Genomic DNA, 27,500 nt, shown 5'->3' on the forward strand with positions numbered 1-27,500 from the left:
ATAAAATGTTCGTTTCTTGTAGCAACCGCCGGTTTTGTGTCGTCACAGTTATGTCGCTGAAGCGTGTTAGTCACTTGAACGTGAGTGGTGTGATAAGAGTACGTATAAAAAAAAAGTACGGTTCGATTAGAAGTTGAAATGAGATGTAACAATCTCCAAGAAGCAATAATTAGAATTTTGTCACAGCTCTATTGATACAAGCGTAATTCGGAAGTGGGAAAATTGTAAGTGGGAGACCGGTTTGGATAAAAAAGGAACGTTAATTAATATTGATCCCATGGGAACGTATTCTTGAGGCTGGAGCTGGAGTGTGTACGACCATACTATTGGTAACCTTAAATGGAGTGAAATAAATAATTAGTGCATAATCGAACGGATTAGAGAAGCTACCTTTTACTACCTGCTGGTGTATTATTTACCGATGACTCTGGAACTCTGGGTTCAACGATGGTTATGGCTCACGCGAGGCCCACGCATCGCGCGTGCCAACATAACTGATAACGTATTATAAATCAAATTTAAATTAAAGCTGTTTTGCGATTCGATTGGTTGCAATTTATCATACTATGTTGAATGCAATGCTTTAGAAAAGTAACCGTTTTTCCACGAACACCCGTTTTTCCAGATGTAGACTGGTCCTTGGAGTCCTGGTAGGATTTTCCACGTGCCCGTCCTGCTGTTGAAACCGATCGTTTCTTTTGTCTTCGGATTGCGACACGGAGAGGAAGCGCGAAGTGTGTGCGCGTGTGTTCTCGAGGGTTACCGACTATGCATTGTTTTTTAGAAGTAGATATTGGTTTTCTACAGCCTGGATTATCTACCTGAATGGGTAATTTCCATTACAAACCCCAGAAAGTATGCAATTTTACCGTTTACCTGGCGCCTCCATTTCGAAGGGCGCCTCCATCATCGGATCCTGGCAACGGAACTACATCATTTCATATTTCCGGCGTGGTGACCAGTTTTGGAATTGTATTTACCTTTATTTACCTGGCCGCGAACACAGGCACCGGTAGGGTTTTGGTGTGAAAAAGCAAATCAAATAAAGCCATGCACTTCCAAATTATGAGGTGAAATGGCTCGTGGATTGGTTGATAATTTACTGACAGTTATTCTTCAAGGTGGAACACTTTCGTCGACTAAACTTGCCTTCTCCATTGCAACCCTTCTGATCGCTTCCCTTTCCTTTGCGTCGCTTCCCTTTCCTCCTTTATTACTCTCTTTAACCCCGAACCAGCAATAAAAATCAAGGGGACTAAAACGGCCCGAATGAGCATGTATGGGCAAAATTCAGAATTGACTGGGTTAAAAATTTTCAAGATCTAGGTAATTAATTCATCTCAAATTCTTTTAAAAAATGTAAATCAGCCAATTAAACCCCTGTCTTCGTATAACCTCTTGATAAACGATCAAATGCCATCCGAAATGCAACCAAGAAAAGCAAAAACGTTTAAGTTGCTGGTCACAGTGAAAATGAACGAAATCCGTATTCCTATCCTAGAGTTCCCGGGAACCTATTTGGAAACTTGTTCAATGCAAATTGCCAGCCAAAACCAACGCCGGGAAAGCCCCAATCAATTGACCCTCCTGTTCAATGTCAGTCGCTGAAATGGAGCAGGAGGCACGACGGTCACTCGTTTCTCTCTGTAAAATCGATAAATTCCAAGCATGCATCTTTCATAACAGACAAGCCTTTCCTGGAATGCTTCATCCAACCATCGAGATTCGTTCTCTTGCCAAATAGCATCCAAGCATAAACTTATGCGCTTCGTTTCTACGAATCGCGTGGTCAGGATATTGCAATTTCTGCTACAGTCCTCTAGTTGACACTGCTTTGGACTTCTTTCACATTCTGCTGCATGCTTCATAATTGAAAAATCGATTCAAAATGCGTCCCCTAATTACCGTCACTTCCGGCGATGTTCAACTCGATGGAAAGCGTCAAACTCTGAAGCTCTCACTTTCAATGCGATGGTACGGGCTTTATGCTTTCGATCGCGTGTGAATCAGCGTTTCAGAATCTTCTTTTTCAACTCCTTTCGCCCACTACAGTGAAATCATTGGAGCCGCTTAGTCACAGCCGCGAGTTCCTGGAACCACTGAGGTTCTGATCCTTTTCGCTTTTCCCGCAGTCTTCGCCCAGCACATTCCCACGCTTGCCCTAGATTTTCCTATGCCCATCGTGTACCGCCGAACATTCTACCGAACGAACACCAAGCCAGTTTCGTGAAAATCATCAATGAACTCTATGTGTTGGTGAACGTTGGACATGCGCGCATTCGGTACACCGACCGACCGACCGGCGAATGCTGCTGACCGGTCTCGGACCATGCTGCTTTTCCGAACAGGCCAATCACGGCCCAGAATGATGTCATGTATGCCAACGGCCTACACATCTTAAAGCCATGAACTCTCCCGTGGAAAGGGCTCGTCTTGAGCGGGAGTCGTTCCTTAAAGTCACGATCCTGATGATTCATCCGCGTAACGCGTGTTGTAATGAAGAGCAGATTCCAGTGCAACATAAATTCTTATGCTAAAGGGTGGGAGTGTACAACGCGGTTGAGACACATGGGCTCCGCACGCACCTTAACAAACCTTCTGAACAGGTGACTTCTCGCCAGGAGTCATCAGGTCGCAACGGCTGGTAGTCGACACAGAATCTTGACGCCATGTCGAACCCTTGCATAATTCAACTACTCTGCGTATGACTAATGAAATGTAACATGATATGTGCCAACGCATAGAACTCTTCTAATGCCTCGCTGCTTGTAAATTGGTCTTTGCGAAATTGTAACCGATACTAGTGGATCACGCGTGATGATCCTACATTAATTGAACCGGCACCAGAGAGAGGACATTGCGTGATGATTCATCGTCCATCATCGTGCCATCTTCTATATCAAATACTATCATCGATGACTCATGCTCCAAACAAGCTATCACTGAAAATTGGATCAAACCTGCCAGCGTTGGAAAGCCAAGCTTCAAAGTTGAATCATTAAGCCACGTTTTTAAAACATAAAACGTGGGAAACACATAAATGATATGCTACTGTTTGAAACAGCAACAGCATTGCGGACAGGCCCGGGGAAAGTACAAAGCTTCTCGATAGCATACGCAGCAGCGGTCACCACGTCCACGCCGGATACTCATGCACATCCATGACGTAGAACCGGATTTCCCAGATCGAGCCCCGCCAAGCCCGAGATCGTCGGCGGTGGGTTTGTCAGCAACAACAATGCGTGTGCGCCACCCGCTTAACACGCACACTACATCGCCCGTGGGGTCAATCAATCTAATCTCGTCGTCATCATACGGGAACTAGCCATCCACGCTTGGTACAAGTAGTCGGCAACATCATGCCCGGGATTACCAGTCAGAAATGTATTGAAACATTCGACATACACTGTCGGTTCGCGGCACAAAACATATGACATCAGGAGAGGGAGACTCAACCCACCGACGCGACACTCGTATTGGTACAAGTCAGCAACGCTCACAGCACCAGCGGCAGTTTGTGTGGATGATGGTCGCGTGTATACGACCGTAACACCCTCAACCAAGACCTCGCCACTGCCAAGAGCGTCCACTCATCTGGCACGGGTTGCGTGAATCGGTATTGCGAGTTCGTGGTAGAAAGACGCGCGCGCCGCACCGTTCCCAACTCGTTGTTTGTTTGCGCGTTCTGCATTTCGACGCTCGCTTAACTCTTCATGTTGTGTTTGTGTCGATTTTCTGTTCCCACCGGGCCATTGTGTTTCTTATAAATCTTTTTACTAACTCTAAATTCAAAGCATAAGATCTGCAAAGAACGAACAGAAGACGTCTACACGAGAGAAGCAGCAGAAGACGCGCGCAGCTTATCACTAAAAACGTTCGTACATTCGTACATTTCTTATGTCTGCGGTTCCGGATCGCGTCAAGACGATCGCAAAACCGCGGTGGAACAGCATCAACATCGAGGCTAACATTTTGCTAACCATTGGGGGTGTAAGTATGATCTGAGCGATCAAATGAAACGATTTAATTTTTGTTTACTTGAACCGTTTCCGTTTCGCTCCGCATTAGCTGAGTTTGGAGCATTACTTTTAACCATAAAGTTTTTTAAACATAAACTATGTTACTGCACTGGTCAACCTAGTCAAAAGGCTCATAGGGCTTACCCTGCGTAGTGCTTCGAACAGCAAAGGATAAAGGATCACGTGGCGTTCTTTGTGATACATTATAATGAGATACCACGATGGAGTAACGAAAAACATTTATATTTGCCCAAAATACTGCAGACCATAACCAATGCCAACTTATCAGTTAATGGTGAGTGTTTATCCTTTTACCCTATCTATCTCTATCCCTCTGGACGGTTCTTTGTTCTGAGCGGTTCTATGCACCCGGTTTTATGATCGTGGTGCTTGGTGCATAGGCAGCAAATTTTCGTTGGTAGAATAGCAATAGAAGTGCTCAACAAACATGGACATAACTTCCACGTGATGATGGCTGAATGAAAACAATGCGGGAAGTACAGAGAAAACCAACTAATAGTATAATTGCTACTACTACCAACATCGCTTATGCTACTTTCATTACTTTAACTACTGCTAGTGTTAAGAATATGCAAACAAACAGTTTCAGTTTTTTATTCTCTTATAGTTTTTGTCACCGGTATCGATGCAAAGGGAGCAATACCACCCAAACCGTTTGTCGGGATCACCGAGCGGCCGCATCCTAGGGCGGTTCGGTTTCGCTACGAAGACAGCGAACGATCAGACTGTCTGATTCGAGAGACCAACACTGTAGCCGCCAACAAAACCTTCCCGACTATACGAATCCACGGGTATGAGGGCCGAGCGAAGGTAGTCGTGTCCTGTGTTACAAAAGACGATCGTAAATATAAACCCCATCCGCACTATCTGGTCGGCGATGGATGCGAAAAGGGCGTCTGCACAATCAAAATGATAGGCAGCACCATGAGCTACTCCTTCAAAAACCTTCACATCCAGCGCGTGAAAGAGGAGAAAGTTGCAAAGGCGCTTCGATGGCGAGAGAATGGCTTCAAGTTGAATTCCGAAGTAAGCAACTGTCGCTCGGTCTCGCGGACGTTATTCATTAGGATCATTTATGTTTTCATTTACAGCGGGATTCTCTCATGCTAAAGAACCGGAATTGATCGATCTGGACGCCGAACGACTTTGTTTTCAAGTGTTTATCAAGGATAAGTTGGTTGGCGCTGCAGGAAACCACTAAAACCCGTTGTGTCCGACGTGATCTATGACAAAAAGGAGAAAGCACAGAACGTGAATGAATCACTAACTAACCTAAGTGCTCCACCATTTGAAGGTATGTTTATGATTATGCTTATTTCCAATCTCCACTAACATTAGATTATAAGGAATCCTACGAGGCTGTGACCGTCCTTGTCTGCGTAAGGCGAAGTCATGATCCTTAACCTCTTTCTTGAGAGAAAATTTTTCCTACTAGTTTCGAATTTAATTGCACAAACTAGATCACCTGCACGACTCACGATCGGTTGACGATCGTCATGAACCGACTTACTAATCGAACTCACTTTATTGCTTTGCTATATGTTTCTATGCTAAGCTCACTTCCATCGTCATGACTTCGGAGTTTTCTTTGTACATCCACGGATCTACGTCTTCCAGCTCTTCCTTTGTATTATTTTCTCCATTCTCTCTCTCTGGCTTCTCTGATCTGAAACATGAAAGAACCTTCCTCATTCCTTCCTATGCCTCTTTCTTCATTCTCTCTCGGCTTTCTTCCTTGTGGTATTCCCGGTATTGAAAACAAAGGATGCAATGCCGCTAAAACCTTTCGTTGAGATTATCGAGCAGCCGCACCCGGAAACTCTCGAGAACGAGAGACGGTTGATCGCTCCAATCCTGGACGTCAATACTACGGTCTCCAACAAGACATTCCCGACCATTCGAGTGCACGGGTACAGAGGTCGAATGAAAGTGAACGTATCCTGTGTGACAAAGGATGAACATAAGCATAAGCCCCATCCTCATAATCTAGTCGGTGACAGTTGCGTGAAGGGTGTCTGTACGATAAATTTGAACGACGAGACGATGAGCTACTCCTTAAACAATTTCCGCGTTCACTGCGTGAAAATGGAGGACGTTGCCGAAGCACTCTGACAGCGAGAAGAACTTCAAGTTGATCCTTTCCGCTGTAAGCGACAGTCCCGCGAGCTGGCCAACATTTTACATTAACCTTTTATTCAATTTCAGCGGGATTTTCTCATGCTAATGAACCGGATTCGATCGATTTGAACGCCTTACTACTATGTTTTGAAGTATTTCTCGAAGATAAGGAGTCTGGGCGCTGTAGTAAACAACTCAATCCCGTTGTTTCTGACGTGATTTACTATACGAATATGTTGGAGCCGCCATACCGCCTCCGGAAACGGACTTCTTCCAGCAAGAGCTGATTTAAGTACCAGGGGCTCGAGTGGCTACCTCAAAGATGAAGTTAAAAACTAAACTCTAAAAATTAAATTAATATATTTTTAAAGATATTGTTGCTCAGTTTGAATAAGAAACTCGAATTCTCCACATCCAGGAAGTTTATTATTCTCAAATACTTTATTCAGCTTAATCATATCAAATAAAATCGATAAATATGTCGCTAAAATTCGAGAATCCTTTTTGATACGTTTCCAAATAAATTCCTCTACCCGAAAGTCAGCCAAGGAAAAAACAGAGTAACCTTCGTATGGAGCTTCTTATGAATGAAATCCATCCTCGTAGCTTGCCGTTTCCGGGAACGCATTTCGGAACTTGTTCAATACCAAGTTCCTGCGAACCCGGGAAAGCCCCAATAATCTATTCCGCCAGTTCAATGTCAGCCGCTGAAATGGAGCAGGAGGCACGACGGTCACTCGTTTCTCTCTGTAAAATCGATAAATTCCAAGCATGCATCTTCCATAACAGACAAGCCTTTCCTGGAATGCTTCATCCAACCATCGAGATTCGTTCTGTTTGCCAAATGGCATCCCAGCATAAACTTATGCGCTTCGTTTCTACGAATCGCGTGGTAAGGATATTGCAATTTCTGCTACAGTCCTCTAGTTGACACTGCTTTCGACTTCTTTCACATTCTGCTGCATGCTTCATAATTGAAAAATCGATTGAAAATGCGTCCCCTAATTACCGTCACTTCCGGCAATGTTCAACTCGATGGAAAGCGTCAAACTCTGAAGCTCTCACTTTCGATGCGATGATACGGGCTTTATGCTTTCGATCGCGTGTGAATCAGCGTTTCAGAATCTTCTTTTTCAACTCCTTTCGCCCACTACAGTGAAATCAATGGAGCCGCTTAGTCACTGCAGCGAGTTCCTGGAACCAGTTTGGTTCTGATCCTTTTCGCTTTTCCCGCAGTTTTCACCCAGCACATCCACACGCTTGCCCTAGATTTTCCTTTGCCCATCGTGTACAGCCGAACATTCTACCGAACGAACACCAAGCCAGTTTCGTGAAAATCATCAATGAACTCTATGTGTTGGTGAACGTCGGACATGCGCGCATTCGGTACACCGACCGACCGACCAGCGAATGCTGCTGACCGGTCTCGGACCATGCTGCTTTTCCGAACAGGCCAATCACGGCCCAGAATGATGTCATGTATGCCAACGGCCTACACATCTTAAAGCCATGAACTCTCCCGTGGAAAGGGCTCGTCTTGAGCGGGAGTCGCTCCTTAAAGTCACGATCCTGATGACTCATCCGCATAACGCGTGTTGTAACGGTGAGCAGATTCCAGTACAACATAAATTCTTATGCTAAAGGGTGGGAGCGTACAACGCGGTTGAGACACGTGGGCTCCGCACGCACCTTAACGAACCTTCTAACCAGGTGACTCCTCGCCAGGAGTCATCAGGTCGCGACGGTTAGTAGTCGACACAGAATCTTGACGCCATTTCGAACCCTTGCATAATTCAACTACTCTGCGTATGACTAATGAAATGTAACATGATATGTGCCAACGCATAGAACTCTTCTAATGCCTCGCTGCTTGTTAATTGGTCTTTGCAAAATTGTAACCGATATCAGCGGATCACGCGTGATGATCCTACATTAATTGAACCGCCACCAGAGAGAGGACAGTGCGTGATGATTCATCGTCCATCACCGTGCCATCTTCTATATCAAATACTATCATCGATGACTCATGCTCCAAACGTGCTATCACTGAAAATTGGATCAAAACTGCCAGCGTTGGAAAGCCAAGCTTCATAGTTGAATCATTAAGCCACGTTATTAAAACATAAAACGTGGGAAACACATAAATGATGAGCTACTGTTTCAAACAGCAACAACATAGCGGACAGGCCCGGGGAAAGTACAAAGCTTCTCGATAGCATACGCAGCAGCGGTCACCACGTCCACGCCGGATACTCATGCACATCCATGACGTAGAACCGGATTTCCCAGATCGAGCCCCGCCAAGCCCGAGATCGTCGGCGGTGGGTTTGTCAGCAACAACAATGCGTGTGCGCCACCCGCTTAACACGCACACTACATCGCCCGTGGGGTCAATCAATCTAATCTCGTCGTCATCATACGGGAACTAGCCATCCACGCTTGGTACAAGTAGTCGGCAACATCATGCCCGGGATTACCAGTCAGAAATGTATTGAAACATTCGACATACACTGTCGGTTCGCGGCACAAAACATATGACATCAGGAGAGGGAGACTCAACCCACCGACGCGACACTCGTATTGGTACAAGTCAGCAACGCTCACAGCACCAGCGGCAGTTTGTGTGGATGATGGTCGCGTGTATACGACCGTAACACCCTCAACCAAGACCTCGCTACTTCCAAGAGCGTCCACTCATCTGGCACGGGTTGCGTGAATCGGTATTGCGAGTTCGTGGTAGAAAGACGCGCGCGCCGCACCGTTCCCATCTCGTTGTTTGTTCACGCGAATACTGTTCCCTTCTGCGTTTCGGTGGTCACTTGGTTCCTCGTATGTTTCGTTCCTGATTTTCCGGATTTTCTTGTGTTTGTGTTGATTTTCCGCTCGTGCTTTTCCGACACCGGCGTGGCGCGTGCGCACGTTCTTAACGTTCTTCTTCTGGCAAACCGCAGGCAATCGAAGACAGTTCTGAATCGCAAGGAACGGCCAGAAGCTTTTCAAACGTCTACACGAGAGGACCTCTCATCCGAAGCAGCCAGACCAAACGTGAGACGCGAGTCCCTTATCGCTAAACACCAACGCTTACGCGGTAGTAGTCGTCTAGCAAAGGAGCGAAAGTGTTCACAATCTCGTCGCAGTAGCCGTAGACGCGCCAGTTGTTCTCAAAAGTTTCTCACTCTACTGTCGTTTGTGTGTGTTTTTAGTGGTTGGTTGGTTAATCAGTTGAATTAGGGGAGTTTGGTGATTTTTGGGATTGAATTTAGTGTTTATATGGTTTGAAAATATTGTGCTAAACAAGGTGAGACCTGCTGCCGCTTTGGTGTGTGTCGAATCAGACATAGGCATCTTCTTCCGCATGATCTCCCTCGCCTTAGAATTGGCGTCACTAAGCGAGGTTAGGGAGTATGCGGACAGCCGAGTGACTCCGTCTCGTTTGTCAAAACAATTGCCGCGCTCGACGATGACTACTAGATTGAGTTGAGGGGTTTTTTGTATGTTTGTTTGAATTCCGTGTTGCGTGCGTTCAAATACCAAAACTTCTCACGTTGCGGCGCCTACATCGTGTTAGGAAAATCACGGTCAGGACACAACAGGAGAAAAACAGGGAACAGTACTTTCCCGCGTGTTTTACAAAGAAAAACAATCAACAAAAACGTGAGGGCGGGCGGCAAAAGAGTGGCGCTGCGCCCATTGCACTAACTCAAACCACGATAGGGCGTTTATAGCGAGCAACACCCACCAGTCTAACCTGTCGTCGCGGTCTGTCCGATCCATCGAACATCTTATCAGACAAATTCGCGCGTACCGCGAGCGTACTCTAGAAGGCGGCGCTGGTGCTGTTATCAATCGTGCACGCTACTCCAGTGGCTGCGAGATAAGTCTCTCTTATCACCTCTCCTTTTCTTCTTCTTCTTCTTCTTCCTTTCAACCTTCGCAGGTACCTGGGCACCCGAGGAGGAAAGATCTGTTTTGGTGCACGGAACACGGTCGAGTTGTTTGTTTTTTGGTCATTTCCTTCCGGCTGGATCGTCGTGATCCTGATTCCGGGGCGCGGTTAAAGTGTTGTATCGTTGTTGTGTATCGGTGATCTTTGGACAGCACTGCGAAACCGAGCCAGCCTGCCAGTAGGGACGCACGGTGATCGCTCGTCGGTGTGATCTACATCTTTAATCAAGAGTTCGGGCTCTGAGGTAAGTCGCCATGTGTTTCCTCTGGCGTTGATTAGATTAATCCGTTCTCACTGGTCTTTGTGTTTGTGTGCACGCTATTTTAAATGATTTTTTATTGCTTTGCCAATGATTTCTCAAGGACGCATGTACTGCCGCCGCCGCATAGTCCAGGCGCATTGCACTGTTCTGTTTTCTTATAACCGGGTCGGTGATCGCTTGCCGAAACTGTTGAAATATGTTACCTAATCGATCGAATGACCTTGGGCTGCAACGATCGCACCACGATCGAGAGTGGAATTGGGCCACAAACAACATCACTGACCAGCAGTGTGGCCCCGGTTCCCGGATGAGCGGCGACGATAGCGGCTAATGCCGTTGTTTTTGGTGCATGAATCATCACCCGCCCCGTTGGCTGCGTGGACCGCAAGTCCGCAACAACTACACACGCAATCGATTCCCGTCCCACCACCTCCATCGGCGATCACATCTGCGTGCACTAGCCTCTCATCATCGGTCTGTGAACCTCCATGCACTATAGGTTAGGTTTGCGCCAACGATGCGTCATAATCGTTTTGCCAAAACAAAAAGAAACTGTTGAAAAACGTACCATTGATCACGATCAGAGCGACAAGTTGTCCAGATTCACGATATCAATTCACGAGCTGATCTTTATGCAGATTCTTCTCTGCTGTTTGAGCGAACCATACTTACTCAATTACATTGGAATCCTTGTTTGCTCCACCTGTTTACCCACAGAAGGAACGCAAACACAGTCTAGTCATATTAGGGGCTCGATCCCACAAACCGCACCAGGAGTCGAGAAAAGTTGGGAAATTCCCGACAACAATCTAATCTGGTTCCCAGCATCGGTCACTGGGCAAATTTTCCAGCCCCTCCCAGCTCAACTTTCCAACTTCTTCGGCGTATTGATAGGTCAGTAAATTCTTATCACGCTCGCACGCTCGCTCATAATTCTGGAAATCCCCGGCCAACCCCTTCAAGCAAACTACCGGTTTTATTTTGTTTTGTCCGCGGCACGCGCTCTCCGATCGTCCCGCACGTAACTGGCCAGTAATTGTATGCATCTTGTAGAACCTGTTTACCTAGATGCCATGGCACACCTTACCCGGGAAGGTGCAACTACTAGGAGGGAAGCATAACTTCACGATCTTAGAACACGGGAAACACCCCCCTCGGCAGCCAGGGTGTCGCGTCCTGTACTGTGCCGTTTATTTTTAATCGGGCGCTCTATCACTAGGCGCCCTGGGTTATTCCGGAACGTATGGTTTTCCCCATTCACCGGGCTTGAACCATTGACGCCGAGCGTATAACTCACTATGGAAAGGGTAGAGAGGGGGAGCGATTTATGTGTGCGAGTGTGTGCAGTAAGTGATTAGCAGAACTCGAAAAAAAAAAACCTTGAAACGACATCATCGAATCACACTTTAGCTGGTGGACCATATTTCGGTGTTTTATTGCTGCTTCCCCACTGTCTGTCTCTTCCTCTCTCTCTCTCTCTCTCTCTCTCTCTCTCTCTCTCTCTCTCTCTCTCTCTCTCTCTCTCTCTCTCTCTCTCTCTATTGACGTGAAGCAACGGTATATGCCTCACGCAGATACCGGGCGCACGCCTTGACTTTCGTGACTTTATCAACCCAGCGGCAGCAGCAGCAGCCACCGATAACATAAGGGTTGCTTTTTGGCGCGAGCCCTACACAATTCCGCGTAAGGCAGCGCAGCCTGCGCACGCGCGCGCGCACGACTTAAGGCACACGACGGCCACGATCACTATTCGCGCGATCGTGTGAATGGGTTGGTGTGTGTTATGCTCCAGGTTTTTTTTTTCCTTTCATTTCACCCCTTCGATCGCCGTCCAGACCAGTGTGCGCGATCGCACGCATACGGTTTCAATCGACAGGCCAGTGGAACGCACACACAGCCCAAGACACCGACACAAAATCACGATCGATGGAGACGAGATGCGTGCGATCACGTCTGCTGCGGGTGTGAGAGTCCCTGACTCTTTCGGACTGCTCTCCCTTCTCACTCAGACAATCGCTCCGGCTGCCTTTTCCGATCCGGTTTAATCTCTTCCTTACCTCCCATCGATCCACCACCCCGCCACACAACCCACCAACAACGATCATCACACACAAGCACGATCGGTCGCACCTCGCGATCAGGCGAAGGGAAGGGCGATCACGAGGGGGAATGCTGCTGCTGCTGCTGCAACAAGTTGTCCCCGCGGACCTCGGTGCGAAGGAGGAGATCGGGATGAATCGTGTGTTGTTGCTTCTTCGAGTTGTGACTGTTTTCCCCTCTCGAACGCGCCTGGTGCCGACGCGGCCACCCTCTTCCTTTCAGGCGATCGCGACACGCCGCGCCAGATCGCCGCTTTATCTCGCGTTCGCGACGTGCTCCCATCAGACGCTGTCGTCTTTTGTGTCTTTACATCTTTCCCGGATCCCTCCCCCGGGGGGGGTGGACAGTAGAAACAACCTGCCTTAAATTGTGTCCACGCGTACCATCGTCGTCGTCGCCGTAGCAGCAGCAGCAGCAGCAGCAGCAGTCAACTGCTGCCTGTGCTTGATCAGTGCTATTTGTGCGATCAAGTGAAACGCATCGGTTTTTGTTAACGGAACCGTGCACGGTGCTAATTCCAGTGGACCGGTACGATCATCTTCCACCTTCCATACGGTACCGTAGCAGTGTTAGCGGCTGGGTGCGATCATTAGTGAGTGCGAGCAAGTGATCTTTCCATCGTTTGTTTATGTGATTTACGCTCCGGCTGTGCTGGAAGCAGCCGTTCGCGCTGCCGCACAAGCGATCGCGATCGCCTACACGATCACTGGCTCAAACTCAAACTCCTAGTGTACTGTAATCTGAGCGCCACAAAGTAAATGCATGTTTTGCTCGGCCAGGCAAAGTGGTCTGTGAGGAAGAATAATTAGTTTCAAATAACACCACATTAAAACCACATCGTTCTTCTCCGACGGCTAACTCCACCAACGGCTGTGGCCCACCCGGACCGGACAGCAAACCTGTTTACATTTGGGCTACACTAGTCGAATGTGCCACCGGATCTTCGAATCTCGCCCGTTACTGTTACTTAACCGAAACACCAGCGACAAAATGCGGTGTTGTTGTTTTTTTGCTTGGTTTTATTCGTGCACTTCTGTTGCTGAGCTCCGCTGTTTCCTCGCTTTTTCGGCGCCATTCCCTTTTCCTTTTTGCGTAACATATACACGATTCCTTTCGTCATGCGGACCTGGAAACCAGCATTAATCGCATGGACCACCTTTGCTGATTGTAGAACGCACTTTGGCTTTTGATTTGTTTGTTTTTCGCACCGTTCTTTGCGTTTGTTTGATTGAGATTTGCATGCTATGGTGTTTCAATGCAGGGAATTCCAAAACAAATGGTTAATCCCTTTCTCTTTCTGTCTTTTCTCTATGTCTTTTTCTCTCCCTCTTTCATCTTCTCATTCGCAGCGTGTTTGCGCAACGATTTGGATGAAGAAGGAGCTCGATTGATCATTAGTATGTCGAGTTGTCAGCGAATGAGTGGTACACAGTCTGTGCCAAATACATAAACTGAATGTTTGTTGTTAATGTACAATTTGTGAAGTAAAAGCTTAAGAATCGCGGTGAGTTAACGCGCATAAACTAGTAGTTGCGTCGTGTGATCGTCGCAAACACTATCGGCAGCAGCAGCAGCAGCAGTAGCAGCAGCAGAACTACTACGCCAAAGATGCTGGTGGATGGAATGTTGCGTGCGCTCTGAGTTTGTCCGTCTAAATTCCACGCGAGTTAGTGTGTGTTGGTGTACAGTCTACGTTACGTAGTGTTGTTCGTACAATCGTACGGCGCGTAAGTGCACGAACGTGAAGCTAATCCGGCGCGCATCCGGCGTGGGAAGCGCATTTCGTACATAAGATAACATTCTACTGTAGTAAGCTTGCAAACGAGTGTGTGATCGAGAAAGTGAGGGAAGAAAACGGCCACCCAGTGACCATTCCTCTCAAACCCCTTCCACCCTTCATCACACCACGCAAAGCAGCATGGACGTGGGCGTCAACGTCGTAGCAGGTATGCTTTGTTCCGTGTAGTGATATGATGTGTTAAATTTGGGTCGCGTAAGTTATGCTCAATAAGGTTATTAGCAATGCTACATCATTTCACACCCTGCCCAATTAGCAGCTGTCACACAAATGCTCATGCCGGCTCACGCTCACTCGGTTAAAGGTTAAAGACACCTCGTCCTGATTAGCTTATCTTCAATTTCAAACGATAAGCGACCGCGTACGCCTTGCATTGCGTCAAACATTGTTGAAAGGCTAGATTGACCTTATTCGGCGCTAAAAATGATATCAGGCAGCGAGAAGCGCCTAGCGAGCGTTCGTACAATCTGCACGTGTTCCCGGGGTAAAACCAAGCGGCCTAGTCGCACTCTCTTTGCGTAATTAATTAAAATATCATTGGGCGTCACCATCAAATTGTAATTTTCCCGTTTCTTGATCTTCCCTGGAATGCTTTTGACCACGCGTCTTATCACTCCTGGGTTAGTGGCCAACCTTTCGCTTTGCCCTCTATACTGTCTTTTTCACCCGAGTTTGCATTCCTCGTTCTTATTCATTGTGGGTTTTTTTTTCGGGCGCCTATAAAATGATTTCATCCACCACGAAGGAACCACACTCGCCCTGCTGTCGATTCTATCCAGCCAGCTAGCCAGCCCGCCAGAGTTTATGATCGTTCTTGAGCAACGGACGAAGATTGACGGCTCCGGTTCTTCGTTGGCAGAATATCAATGATATGCGCCTGACATTACTTGACAAACGTGCGGCGTGATATAGCTTCCACACGCGGTCGCGTAATTGAATGAAAAGTCCCCGCCGCGCAACGATCCAGCGCGTGGTCCTGGGTTGATTGCTACGTCGCTCTTCGTCCGTCCGTCGCCTCAATTGAACAGATTTTACAGGGGGTTGTTTTAGCACGCACTCACACCGTTGGGCGGATGAATGCTTTGAAATTTGCAACAAACGGTTGCGGTTTGGCTTGCCTCAGTTCATGAACGAGGTCAATTGGGTCTATTGTTGATCCGTTATGTTGAGAACACACCACAGACAGACCAGCATACACATTCCACCGAGCTCAGTGAACTGTTTTGGTTAGAGAATGTGCGCGTAGAATTAACATAATTATTTCCTAACCTTGAGCCAGAACAGAGAAACGCTGACCTTCGGAAGTTACCGATCGAACGAGAGCTGGATGCGCACATGTGGTTGGGCGCCCGCTCACACATCACAACGATCGACCATTGTTGCAACTTTACCCTGTGCCCTAGTCAACACCCCAGGGCACGCGATGCTAGTGTCCCGAGTTGGTGCATTTTTATGACTTCATTTTCCCCCACCCACACTAAGCCGCTGCTGCATCATCTCGATCGCTGATGAGCAACTCAACTGGAACAGCTGGCGGAGGAGATAGGAATTCTGACTGAATAAATAAATCATTCTCCTACCTTCCGGACACTGTTTGCGTGTTGGAATTGGACACCCGGAATTCTGGAATAGTTTTCCGTGGGTCTCAAAAAAGACAGAGACACGCAGATAGCACCGCGTATCGTATCTATCTACGTATCTAAATATAGTCCACAGCTACTGGATAGTTACTGGCTGAGATTGTTAGTAACCTTCCACGCGTGTATGTGGTGCGATGATTAGGAATTGTTTAAACCCCATTCGTGGTGCGCCCGCCCGTGGTGGATCGTGATTACCGCGAACTAACGCGCGCCCTCGGCCACATGATAATGGCCGTAACCTGCGCCACCGCCCCCCCCCCCCCCCCCCTGCCTATTGTGTGGCGATGAACGAGGTTTTGTTCCGATCCGAGAGGTAATGATAGTATCGACGCAGTAGCGCATCATCCACCATCCTCGTCCATCGGTGTCCGGAGGGCACACGAGCGATCCGCTTGATTCAGTCTGAAACCGGAGCTCAACCCAGTAGCACCGCGGCACCACCGTGCTCAATTCCAAGTGGTAGTAAACCCCGGTCAATAGTGTTTAGCAACCGTGTGTAGTGCATCGGCGTACCGAAGATGCACCGGAACTCAATCAGCGCGGCGTCGTCGGTGTTGGTGGTGGCGCTCGCCGTAACACTGGTGACAGTGTCGGCCGGGGACAATTTGCTCGCTTCCGGTGCTAAAACCAATCCGCTGGCCGACGACGACGAGGTAGCGAACGGGACAATGGGAATTCTAGAGAACGTGGCAACGGCCCAAGCAGCGCTGGAGCGATTCAAAGCGGACGGTAGCTCGAATCCGTCGGTTGACTATCTCCAACTTGCCACGGCCGGATTGATGGAGTACGTGGGCAATCTGACGGCCCATTTCGATGCGACCTTCAAGGATTTCACCAACCGCGACCTGGAACCGATCCAGCACGCACTCATTGAAACCATTCGCTACCTGAACGGTTACGATTCGGTCAACAGTATTTCGATGCTCCAGAATCTGGACTACAGCATGTACAACCACAATCTGCTCCGTTCGATCAACAGTGATCTACGGATCGGTTCGATCAGTCTCTCGGAAGCGCTGTTCAATCAGCGCGATGTGAGTGTAGCCGTGGACGATGTGTACGCCGCCACCGATAAGCTACAGGAGAACGTACTCCGGTTGGCCGACGTGATCGAGAAGGGTGATGCGTGGACCCGGGAAACGATGGCACGTGCCCAGGCGGCCCAGGCCGGTTTCAATGAGTCGATCGATGCGTACATCAACGGTTCGCTCACCCAGCTCGACGAGCTGGCCGGTGATCGGCTGGATGAGCTGCGCGCCTTCGAAGAGGACCTATACCGGCGGTTCAAGGAGAGGATCAGTACGGCGCCACTGCCCAAATCCACCACGGCCCACTTTATCGCGCTCAAGAAAGCGATCGAGAACACGATCCAGAAGGTACGGATCAACTTCGAGAACCTGAAGCTGTACAAACACCGCGATATCGAGCAGTGGAAGACGCGCGGTTCGATCGTCGCACCGATCAGCTACATGACGCAGGTCACCGTGCAGGTCGCGTCCGATCCGATGCTCGCGAACGATTGCACCGAGTCGTACATCGAGAAGATACTGGCGTTCCCCAACCTGACGCTCGCCCACGTGAACGGGTGTTTGGCGGAGCAGGGCGTCAGTGAGGAGAAAACGTTTGCGATCGTGTCACAGGTGCTCGATACGTACATCGTCGGTGCGATCAATGCGTCGTACGCTGCGTTCGAGATTTGTTTCCGTTATGCACCCCGGAAGCTCAGCAACTGTCTGGAACTGGTAATTGGAGAGGGGGGGGGGGGGGCCGGAGAGCTCGAAGGTGACGCACATCCTGATCGTGTGTTTATGTTTTTTCCATTATTTTTCCTCCAGAACGGTTACGAGAACAGCTGGGCGAATGGGCGGATCTATGGGGCGGCGAAGCAGATCGAAACACTGGTGGATAGCGAAATACAGCACGGTTTCAACAACTGTGTGGCCCAGAACGGTTACTTCTTGAACTATCACAACATACAGGAAATGTGTATCTACAGCAAGAAGCGAACGCGTTATCGAAACCGTTGGTCGTCCAACAAATAAAGTGTATTTCCCAGAGCAGGGGGAAAACCGAAAAGGAACCCTTACTTCCATCTTTGTGCGTAGTAGTCGCAGTATTGGTATTAGTGGGTCGCTGGAACTGCGAACGTCCTATCAATTCAGTAAGGGTGGTCCCTGCCGGATGTCACACGACTCCCGTAGACCGGCATTCCGGACGAACTCGAGGACGCGGGAGTTACAGTATGGGAGTTCCTCCTGGACGCGCTCAAAGAACAGCTGGCTGGTTAGATCGAGCAGGAAAAACTGCGGCCGGAAGTCGATCGTCTCGACAATCTGAAAGTGAAAGCACAGTATTTAGAGGTTAAAACTCTCACAGAACACAGAACAAAGTGTTCTTACGTTGTCCAAACATTCCGTCATCTTCTCGAACGGTTGCTGGAAGCAAATGTTTAGCCGCCCGTACACGGTTGTGACGTACGGTCGAAGGAAGTTGTTTGCGATCGAGACAAGCTGTGCAGATCCCTGACTCTCCAGGGATGTCTGATCAGCGAGACAAGCCGTGATCAGTGCATTAACCTGCGGTGGTAGTGCATTGAACGAGGCAATAAAACCGGTCGCACAGTAGTTTTCGCCCTGCAGCACATCGAGCAGGATGCGCGTCAACAGATCGGCCTCCTCCTGCACGTATGCCAGGGGATTCGGGCCCGTCTTGAACAGCCGCTGGTTACTGTCGATCTCGCTGGCCACATTAATCGTCCTCAGGCCGATATTTCCCGTCAGATGGTTAATGGAGTTGTTCAGCAGATCGAGCTTCTCCCGTACCGACTCACTGAAGAGTAGTGGCCACCGGAACACGAAGCTCTGGTTGGTGTCCTTCAGATGGGTGACGAGCGAATCGGCCGCAACGAGGAAGCGCACGAATGAAGCATTCGATGCAGCACTGTACCGATCGACGGCCGTGTTGATGAATCCCTGGTGCGTGCGGATCAGCGAGTAAGCCCGGGACTGAAAGTCATTAGCGGTGCGAACCGCGGCCACTACCCGCGTTACGCTACTGGCGTAATCCGTGGACAGCCGGCCGGCCGCCTCGACGGTATCCAGCAGCTCCTGGAGCGTTCCGTTGGCCGAGATGACCTGCAGGAACTGCTGCGTGTTCAGTGGTTCACCAACGATCGGTGAGATTGCGCCGCGGAGCAGTTCCAGCACGTTGGCCAACTGTTGCACATTCTTGCCGATGTCACTTTTAAACCGCTCGAAGAAGACCGCGGTATTGACGTTCGCATCGTAGTTGAACGATTGGCTCAGCACGACCAAACTTTGCGTCAGATTCTGATCCCACTGGCGGACATTGTTGAGGGCAAGGTTCAGGCGCGTAAACACGACGGCCGGTGCCGTAACACGATCCGTCGCTACCTGTGCAATCTCCCGGTACAGCTGACCGAGTACCGCCGTCGTATTACCGACGTAGTCACGCAGTGCGGTTGCTCCGGCTGCCAGGAACGGTGATGCCGTTGGATTGATCAGAAACGAGCGGACCTGCGTTTGAGCAGCGTCGAGATTACGGACAACCGTGTTGGCCGCCGCACCCAACCGGGCACCTTGCGGTAACACGTAGTTATTGCCGAAGAACGGATCCGCACGGGTTGCACCGAGCAGCAGGAGCAATCCCAACACCACCGGCGTACAGCACGATGAAGGCGCCATTCTACACGATTCCAGTTCACGGTCACGTCTGATGGTTGGTCCGTTTAGAGAAAGCCTTTCTTATACCCGTGGCGAACCCCGTGGCCGTGTATCGCGTAGCCCACATTCGCCCGTTATCTCGGAGCAGAAGAGCAAACAACATCTGACACGAACGTTTACCTAATGCACGGTACGTTCCCTGTTCTTGATTCTCGGGGAACTTCTCGCTAAATTTGCCGTCAAATCCCCGCGTGCCGTACGCGAGCCAGCGCGCGTGGTGATAGCAAAGGGCAGGCCTGTTTGTGCATCGCTTAGCTTTAGTGTATTCCAGGAAGCAGCTTCCAGGAGCCTGCTGCACCGCGTTTCTAACCGAAGCGCACATCTGGTACGTCGGGAATGCGTTGTCTATCCCATGAGCGGCCTGGGCCTGGTGCAGTAAACAATTGGAGATACAATGCGCCAGACATGAATCATTGGATCACAATCTAGCGTATTTGTCGGTGATGGCGATGATGAGTGCAGTTCACTTGCAACAGGCCGAACATATGTCACTCCTGCACTCCGTGATCGATCCTCCGCCATTCCGCCATTGTGTACTAACATGGAGATCATGCTGAGCGATCAGTTTTACAACTTCCCTTCAGTGCACTGCTCTTCTGTTGTAATCACACAGCTGATCCCAGCAAGACGGTGTTTATTGTTCCGACCATTTGTTTGTACACCACCGGGCGGGGGCCGGGGGGGTGAAAGCGGTTCGCTATAATAGCTCCCGTCGGTTAATAACACGGCCTTTCATCCGCCGGCCACCGACTACCAATCATAAGGTGTCAGTGACAGTCACGCCGTGGAAAAACAAGCTCTCTTTCTCCAAGGCAAACACGCACCGCACAGCAGAAAAGGCCACCAGCTTACAAGGAAGTGACAAATGTACGATCGACCGCTCGCGAAAAAGAAACAAAACGAAACCATGGCCTCCACTCGGTGGTGGCAGATGGTTGGATCTTCGTCGATCGCCAGCACCAGTGCGTCTTCCTTGTCACCGCCGGTGGAACAGCCGGTGTCAGTCAACAATGCCGGGGGCCTTTTTTTGTTTTGTTTTGTTTCTTGTGCCGCGCGTGGACAAGCAAAAATTAATAAAGCCATCGCATCAGTGCAGCGCATCAGAACGATCCCTTACTCACTCATTCGCTTGCCTGTCCCTCGCGCACCGGCAACCGGTTAAACGATCTTGAACCGGTTCCGAAACGGCTCATGATCAACGCAGTTCTAGTTTGCTTGTTTTGTGACCGGCTTGGTTCGCTCGCATTTCCTGTCACATCGCGAGCGCGCGCACGGGCTGCGAAACCTTGACGATTGTATTAGATTTATTGTTGCACTTCCCCCTTCACGATGCAAAAGAAGGCATTGTACGTGTGCGTGCGTCCGTATGCGTGTGTTTCAGCATCAGAACGCATCACCAGAATATCGCGGATATCTGTCAACGATCTGCAATAAGGAAGCCAACCAACCAACCAACCAAGCAGCAGCGCAATGGGATACCTTTTATGTGGCTGAAGGGCTAATTTATGGTCGTCAGCGATCCATTCAAAGTGCGCCGCTTCTTTTGCGACATGTCTCCCCCCCTTCTTCGGTTGATGTTCTTTCGATGTGGGTTATTGAACGCAACCATCTTGGTCTTCGTCGTGTAATGCGAGCCAATGTCATGGCGGACCGGGCGGATCGAGCGAACGATCGCTCCAGCGGCAGTGTGCACACAACACAAAGGTATTCAATACGCGCGCGTGTGTCATGATGCAATCTGGTTGATCTGTCCCATCCGGCTGCATCTCGGTAACGTCCAAAAATGGTTAATTAACGGCGCTCCATTGCGATCTTCGTGGCTCGTAGTTAAATGCACCAGCCTGTCGCACTGCACGGCGCTGCTCGTCGCTGCTCGTTAATCTTGTCAGCAAATCCTCCACGAAAAGGACCAAGTGTTCAATTGCGTGTTAACTACGAAACGAACGGTTCGCTGCTATTTTCCCCCTTTTTTACACGGGATGCCATGCGCCTCCATTCGAGTGCAAGTAAGGTGACGGCGACATTCCAGAGAGCAAAAATGGGTGCAAGCATGATTTATGCCCCGCTCCCGGTGTGCTCCCCAGGGGGCAGGGTAATTAACATCGCGTACAAACATTCCAAAGATCCTCTCCTCGGTTGGTGGTCTGAGCACTGAGAACCACCATTTGCTGGCAGAACAAGTGCTTGCACCAGATCGCCAGCTCTTTGTGCTTTGTAGTGTCGCGATGAAGACAAAACGTGTTTGTAGTGATTTTCCAGGGCACAGCTCGGTGCCATTGCCCTTGCCACAACCTTGCACTTGATTCGTAGCGCCACGAGACCCGCGCCGGTGGTTGGGAAAAACCAATTCACGATACACGATAGTGATGATGTTTGGGGGGCTCGACTCCATCAAGACGAAGGTGGCATGTCTGTGCGTTGTTTGATTCGATAAAATGGTTTCCACTGAGGGGAGAGAGAGAAGCATGAGGGAAGCATGAGGGAGGGGTCTGGAGGTCCTAATCGATATCTGGTTTTCCATACCACACCGAGCGAGTTCGTGGAAGTGGAGACCAGCCCGTGAGACCACGTTTACGGATATTGCGTAATGTTGTGGGGCCTCCATCACGGACCCCAACCCTACGATTCCTACCCACCCAAATTCGACTCCATAAATCACGCTGGAATGTGTGAAGCCGAAGCACACCATCAGAGGAGTACAGAGGAGCTTCTGACTTTGCGGCGCTCTCTCTCTCTCTCGCCATTGTTCTCTGTTACCCCCTTGAATGCTACGAGGTAGACCACGAGACGAAGTTGAGACGGCTGGTGGCCGTGACCGAGGTGGAAACACGAATTAAACCCCCCATCACCACTACATCGTCTCTTTCGACGACATTGGAGGTCCAAATGGCCCCAAGAGAGCGAGAGAGAATGAAGAAAAATGTAGTTTTTCCAACCCAAATTAATCGATAATGGACACGCGTTCGCACCGCACACAAACTCACACCATTCCGCGGTGCTCGTCGCCATGCTGAGAGGAATGGAATGTGGCACTTGTGGAAGGAGGAAAATTCTTGACATTCCCCAAACACACACGCGCGCGCAGAGTGACACTCACAGACCTATGGCCAGTATGTAGATGACCCTTGGCGCGCAAGGGATGCGCTCGATGTTCAAACAAACAAAGCAAAACCATTGCAGTGCATTGCATTCGAATTTCGCTTTTCTAATTTTCAAACCCCACACTCACACGTTCCTCATTCGTTTCTATCTCTCTCTCTCTCTCTTTGTATTTCTTTCCCCTCGCAGATGCAAACGGCCAGCAGCCAGTAGAGGAGATTTTTGCAGTTAGCGACCTGTTGGATGATATTAGTAAGTATTCGTTCGTTCCGTTCCTTTTTGGGGTGTCGAAAGAGAGATGTTTAGCTTGCACTGACGGGGGGGCCTGACCTTGACACTGGCACCAGACCATACCATGCCCATGCACGGTTGCATTTGCAACAACGCGAGCCGGCTAGACGCGATCCGTCAACTTCAAACGCTGCGTTATCCAACACAGCCATTGGTATCTGTCCCCGTAGTCCCACTTTCCCATTTCTCAACACCGACCTAATTGATTTATTGTGTCTGCGATGCCTCCGGTGGTCTGCAAGATTGAGTCAGCGCCCCTGAATCCTGAAGGAGACGCGTGGAAAATTAATGTTTTTTTTTTTTTAACTCGGTGCGATACTGACAAGTGCGTCGCAGCAAAAGTATCAACACGAGCGCCAGTGCCAAGCACTGTTTAGTCATACAACTAAATCGGATTCTGAGCACCCTCCTGCTCCTCGTCTGTATGTGTTATCCTCCCAATGGTTACGAGTGATGATCAGTTTTTTGGTGGTGATCTTGCACCTTGCGAATAGCAAGCGACTAGTCGGTGGATTCGAAACATTAAGAAGCAACTCATTAACTTCGTTTCTTGGTAAACCACATGAGTCACGGGGTGCGGCACCAGAAGGCCGCACACCGCCACTTGTCGCCACTTGCCACCAAGAGAGAGAGAGAGCGAGTCAATTCTTGGAAGTTATCCTCCGCCCTGAACCGACTGAAGATGATGATCGCTACTACTACTGCGCGGAGCCGCGTTGTCGTTGCGTCACATACGGACGGATCGCGAGGGGCCAGGCCACGGGTGGACGTACGACACCTGTCACCCGACACTCAATGACAGTTGGAGACGGAAAATGAGTATTTTTTCGACATTTTTTTTTTGTCACACTCTTCCTCCAACAACGCCCCACACCGGACAACGGGACACGCTCCATTACGCTCGACGAAATCCTGATCGCGGTCGATCACTGAAAGCATAAGAGGCGCAGTGTCTTGCTGGTGGTGTTGATGGTTAGTATCGCGTGGCGGAGGTGGCGATTCGCCGAATTTTGAGCCGCGTTGTCGGTTGGCCACTGCAATCATGACACCCTCCGCACCTTCTACCATCCTTTTTACCCTCTCGAAAAAAAGGGGGAAAGATTATTGCGCGGTGTCACGGTTTTATTTTTAATGTCGTGCATAAGACATTCGTGCGCAAGGGGCACCAGCCTGTACAGCTGCGCGATCATCACGATCGCGCACGTGTGTCGGGCGCTGGTGCTGATCCTCAACGTCACCGATGACAGGGAGTTTGCCGAAATCGCGTGCGGTGAAAATTTGATAATCATCCTGTGCTGCGACGCGAATCGATTTGCCGCATCATCGCGCGTATGCACGAAAAAGAGGATCGTAGGATCATTTGGGGGCACTTTAACCTAGCATGAGCTTATACACGTCTTCCACAACTAGACTCTACTATCGTACGACCCCGAGGACTACCAAAGACCAGCCAGTCGCAGCGATAAGTCCTCGCGATTCGCAATAACATGGCGCGATGAGGACGCAAAGAAGTGTGTCAAGTGGTTGCAGTTACTGTGCTTCTGTGCTGCATCCACCATGTGTTTGTGCCATTTTCCTGTGCCGTTTCTCATCTGATCTGTTTTACATGCCGCTCTCTCACGCGCACACACGCGCGGTTGCAGTTTGAGCGAAATGTGATTTTCCACCGCGATCGCGATCGTGCAGAGCTAAGAAGAGAACTCACTCAGACTGACCTATGCCTCAATCGTAAATACAGAGCAAGAGACGGAGAGACAGAGAGACAGAGAGATAGAGAGCACCCTCGAGAGAGAGAGCCGAGAAAAATTTGGAGCAATTTTCACGGGATCCATTTTCCCGGCACGGTTGGCGCACGCTGCTCGAGCTGCAAGTTGATCGTGATCCAACGTCGGAGTCGGACACCACGATACGTGTTCATTTGAGGTTCGGTTCGGTCTCACCATCAATTCCCACTATAGTTCTCCTCCTCCTTTTCTGTCATTTGATCCCAATACGACCTGCTGCTGCTGCTACTACTGCTGTTCCTGCTGTTCCTGCTGTTGCTTTAACCCCTTGACCGGTGGACAGTAGACTGTACCCTTGGTATTCGGTGTTGCAGGGAATTTGTGTCTCAGTGCGCTGTGTTTGCTCGAGACTCAATCGATCGCTCAGTCTTTGATCGATCTGTGCGAACGCTTAAAAGCTACTGTAGCTACGTGTCGTGTGCATTGTGTGTCCTGTCTGTGCAATTCGTGGTCCTTGATGTGCTAACTAATGAGCTAAATTTTATCGCAGCCCTCGGAGAACGCATTCTTTCCTTTCCAAATTCGCCCAAGATAGAGGGCGACCGACGGTTTCTTGTTCGGTGCAGAGAACGCGACGTCAGCGTTCAGTGCGAGATGAAAATGTTTAAAAATAGAATTCTCCATTAAGTTGCGCGAGTTGGGCTGCCGGCGAGCGAGAGCAGCGCCTCGGCGATAATAATGTTGTACTTGTGTAGTAGACGCCCAGAGCATATATGCTCTGAGTTGATCCGTCGACGGGGCTGAGTTGGTTCGAGAGAGAGAGAGCGCGTTTGTTGAGCGTCTAATGGATGGCTGCAACAAGTCAGTGAACGGGAGAGAGACGCACAGAGCGTGAGTCTTAAGTCGAGACTAATCGACGTCACTCCTCTTGAACCAACTTCTCGTTGGCGCCCCTAGACAGCAAATCGGTTCTAACCTGATCGCATTTGGAGTCATCGTTCCCAAATTAAACACTCACGTTCGATCATCATGCTCTCGCGGGGCCACACGAGATCGATCGTGCGAATGTTGGCCTGAACGACCTCTGGCCGGTCGTTCATGGTTTAATGTAAATAAAAGCTTGGCCAACCAGATGTGAGAAGCGGCCACCGTTTGCTCTCGATGCTCTAACTGCCACGATTAACGTCTTGTAAATATCCATCCCTGCTTCCTAGGCATCGTTCCTATATAGAGGCGCCCCCAAACATAGTTGTGCGCGCGTTACGCAACATCCACGACCATGTCTTCCTTTCCGGTGCACCGCAAGTCCCCCCTTCCGTTGACTGGCGTCTGTCTGCCTTCCGAGGGGCGCGATGACGATTTCATTACGCCAACTCCTCGCTACAACTCTTCCGCTTCATCCTCGTCCTCGACCTCGTCGTCCGATTACGAGTATTTGAACCTTTTCCACAAGCTCGACCACCTGAACCGATCACCACTGGCCGGGCTGTACAATGTGGTCGTGCACAACCAGCCGAACATTGTCGTTACGGGTCCTTGCGAACCCGCTGCCATTGCTGTGCCTTCTGCCAACATCTCTTCTACTGCCACTTGTACTTCTGCTACCACTGCTGCTGCTGCTACTGCTGCTGCTACTGCAAGTGTTGAACAAGTGTCCTCCCTTCCAACTGTCGTTACTACAACCCCACCAGATCTACCACCATCTCCTTCACCAAGTTCAAGTACAGTACTACCAGCATCACCACCATCAGTATCACTACCACCACCAACAACAACTCCAAAACCAATTCAAACCCAATCTCCTGCATGTCCTACGCCCAAAGGTAATAGCCGTTGTGTTGCTGGTCCGATCCGTCAAATAGATTCCACGTTTGTGTATCTAAAGGTTCTAGCATCTGGCTCTTATTGGCTGACATCTCCAAACCAGACGCACTAGAAACTCTGCGCAAAATGTCTCTAATTTCTCGCTCTCGCTGAATTTCTTGCAGTTGGTGTAATTGGTAACGACATAAAGGAAGCGATGCCACCATTACCGAAACCGTTCGTCGAGATCACGGAGCAGCCTCACCCGAAGGCGATCCGGTTCCGTTACCTGTGCGAGGGACGATCGGCCGGTTCGATCCCGGGTGTCAATACGACCGCGGACAACAAAACCTTCCCGACGATCCGCGTACAGGGGTACCGGGGTCGAGCGGTGGTGGTTGTGTCCTGCGTCACCGTCGACGGTCCCGCCCATAAGCCCCATCCGCACAATCTGGTCGGGAAGGACTGTAAGAAGGGCGTCTGTACGGTCGAGATGAACAGCACCACCATGAGCTACTCGTTCAACAATCTTGGCATCCAGTGCGTGAAGAAGAAGGAAGTTGCCGAGGCGCTCAAGCAGCGACTTGAGATCCGTGTTGATCCATTCCGAAGTAAGTGCACTGGCTACACATCGTTAACCAACAAACTGAACGGGTTTTCTTCCCTTTTTTTTTACAGCGGGGTTCAATCACGCCACTGAAGCGAGCTCGATCGATCTGAACGCCGTCCGGCTGTGCTTCCAGGTGTTTCTCGAGGGCAAGACCACCGGGCGCTTCACCGAACCACTCACACCGGTCGTGTCGGACGTGATCTACGACAAGAAGGCGATGTCGGATCTCACCATCTGCCGGCTGAGTGACTGCAGTGCCCCGGTATCCGGTGGCAAGAACATCATTATGCTGTGCGAGAAGGTCGTGAAGGAGGACATCCGGGTGC

The 27,500-nt window shown here is 49.7% G+C and overlaps 4 protein-coding genes across 19 annotated transcripts in view; 3 read left to right on the top strand and 1 right to left on the bottom strand.

Moving 5' to 3' along the window:
* The window catches only part of LOC126570595 (apoptosis-resistant E3 ubiquitin protein ligase 1), a 32,132-nt gene extending 31,759 nt beyond the window's left edge, over positions 1 to 373 (top strand). For all 8 annotated transcript variants that reach the window (XM_050228489.1, XM_050228490.1, XM_050228492.1 and 5 more), the window contains one exon: positions 1 to 373. This exon is cut by the window's left edge and continues 1,411 nt beyond it. The gene's annotated coding sequence lies outside the window, so the exon portion shown is untranslated.
* An 8,497-nt stretch (positions 374 to 8,870) lies between these two features.
* LOC126570588 (embryonic polarity protein dorsal) overlaps positions 8,871 to 27,500 on the top strand; it is a 20,916-nt gene continuing 2,286 nt past the window's right edge. Inside the window, exons 1-7 of one of the 9 annotated variants that reach the window (XM_050228467.1) lie at positions 8,876 to 8,987; positions 9,110 to 9,456; positions 10,096 to 10,348; positions 13,816 to 14,412; positions 22,936 to 22,998; positions 26,750 to 27,175; positions 27,243 to 27,500. The exon at positions 27,243 to 27,500 is cut by the window's right edge and continues 137 nt beyond it. In XM_050228467.1, coding sequence (XP_050084424.1) covers positions 14,385 to 14,412; positions 22,936 to 22,998; positions 26,750 to 27,175; positions 27,243 to 27,500 — 775 coding nt within the window. In that variant the 5' untranslated portion in view covers positions 8,876 to 8,987; positions 9,110 to 9,456; positions 10,096 to 10,348; positions 13,816 to 14,384. Of the gene's footprint in view, positions 9,457 to 10,095; positions 10,349 to 12,679; positions 13,059 to 13,815; positions 14,413 to 22,935; positions 22,999 to 25,928; positions 26,585 to 26,749; positions 27,176 to 27,242 lie in introns of those variants that run through there. The other 8 variants (XM_050228466.1, XM_050228468.1, XM_050228469.1 and 5 more) reach the window with 8 other exon arrangements.
* LOC126570635 (uncharacterized) lies at positions 16,357 to 17,946 on the top strand. The gene is made up of 2 exons (XM_050228559.1): positions 16,357 to 17,646; positions 17,740 to 17,946. The coding sequence occupies exons 1-2, from the start codon at positions 16,423 to 16,425 to the stop codon at positions 17,944 to 17,946; spliced, it is 1,431 nt and encodes a 476-aa protein (XP_050084516.1). The 5' UTR covers positions 16,357 to 16,422.
* LOC126570633 (uncharacterized) lies at positions 17,916 to 19,651 on the bottom strand. Its single transcript, XM_050228556.1, has 2 exons — positions 18,304 to 19,651; positions 17,916 to 18,237 (listed from the first exon to the last, which is right to left on the bottom strand). The coding sequence occupies exons 1-2, from the start codon at positions 19,606 to 19,608 to the stop codon at positions 18,058 to 18,060; spliced, it is 1,485 nt and encodes a 494-aa protein (XP_050084513.1). The 5' UTR covers positions 19,609 to 19,651; the 3' UTR covers positions 17,916 to 18,057.

The sequence above is a fragment of the Anopheles aquasalis genome, chromosome 2 (genome assembly GCF_943734665.1).
Source record: "Anopheles aquasalis chromosome 2, idAnoAquaMG_Q_19, whole genome shotgun sequence".
NCBI lineage: Eukaryota > Metazoa > Arthropoda > Insecta > Diptera > Culicidae > Anopheles > Anopheles aquasalis.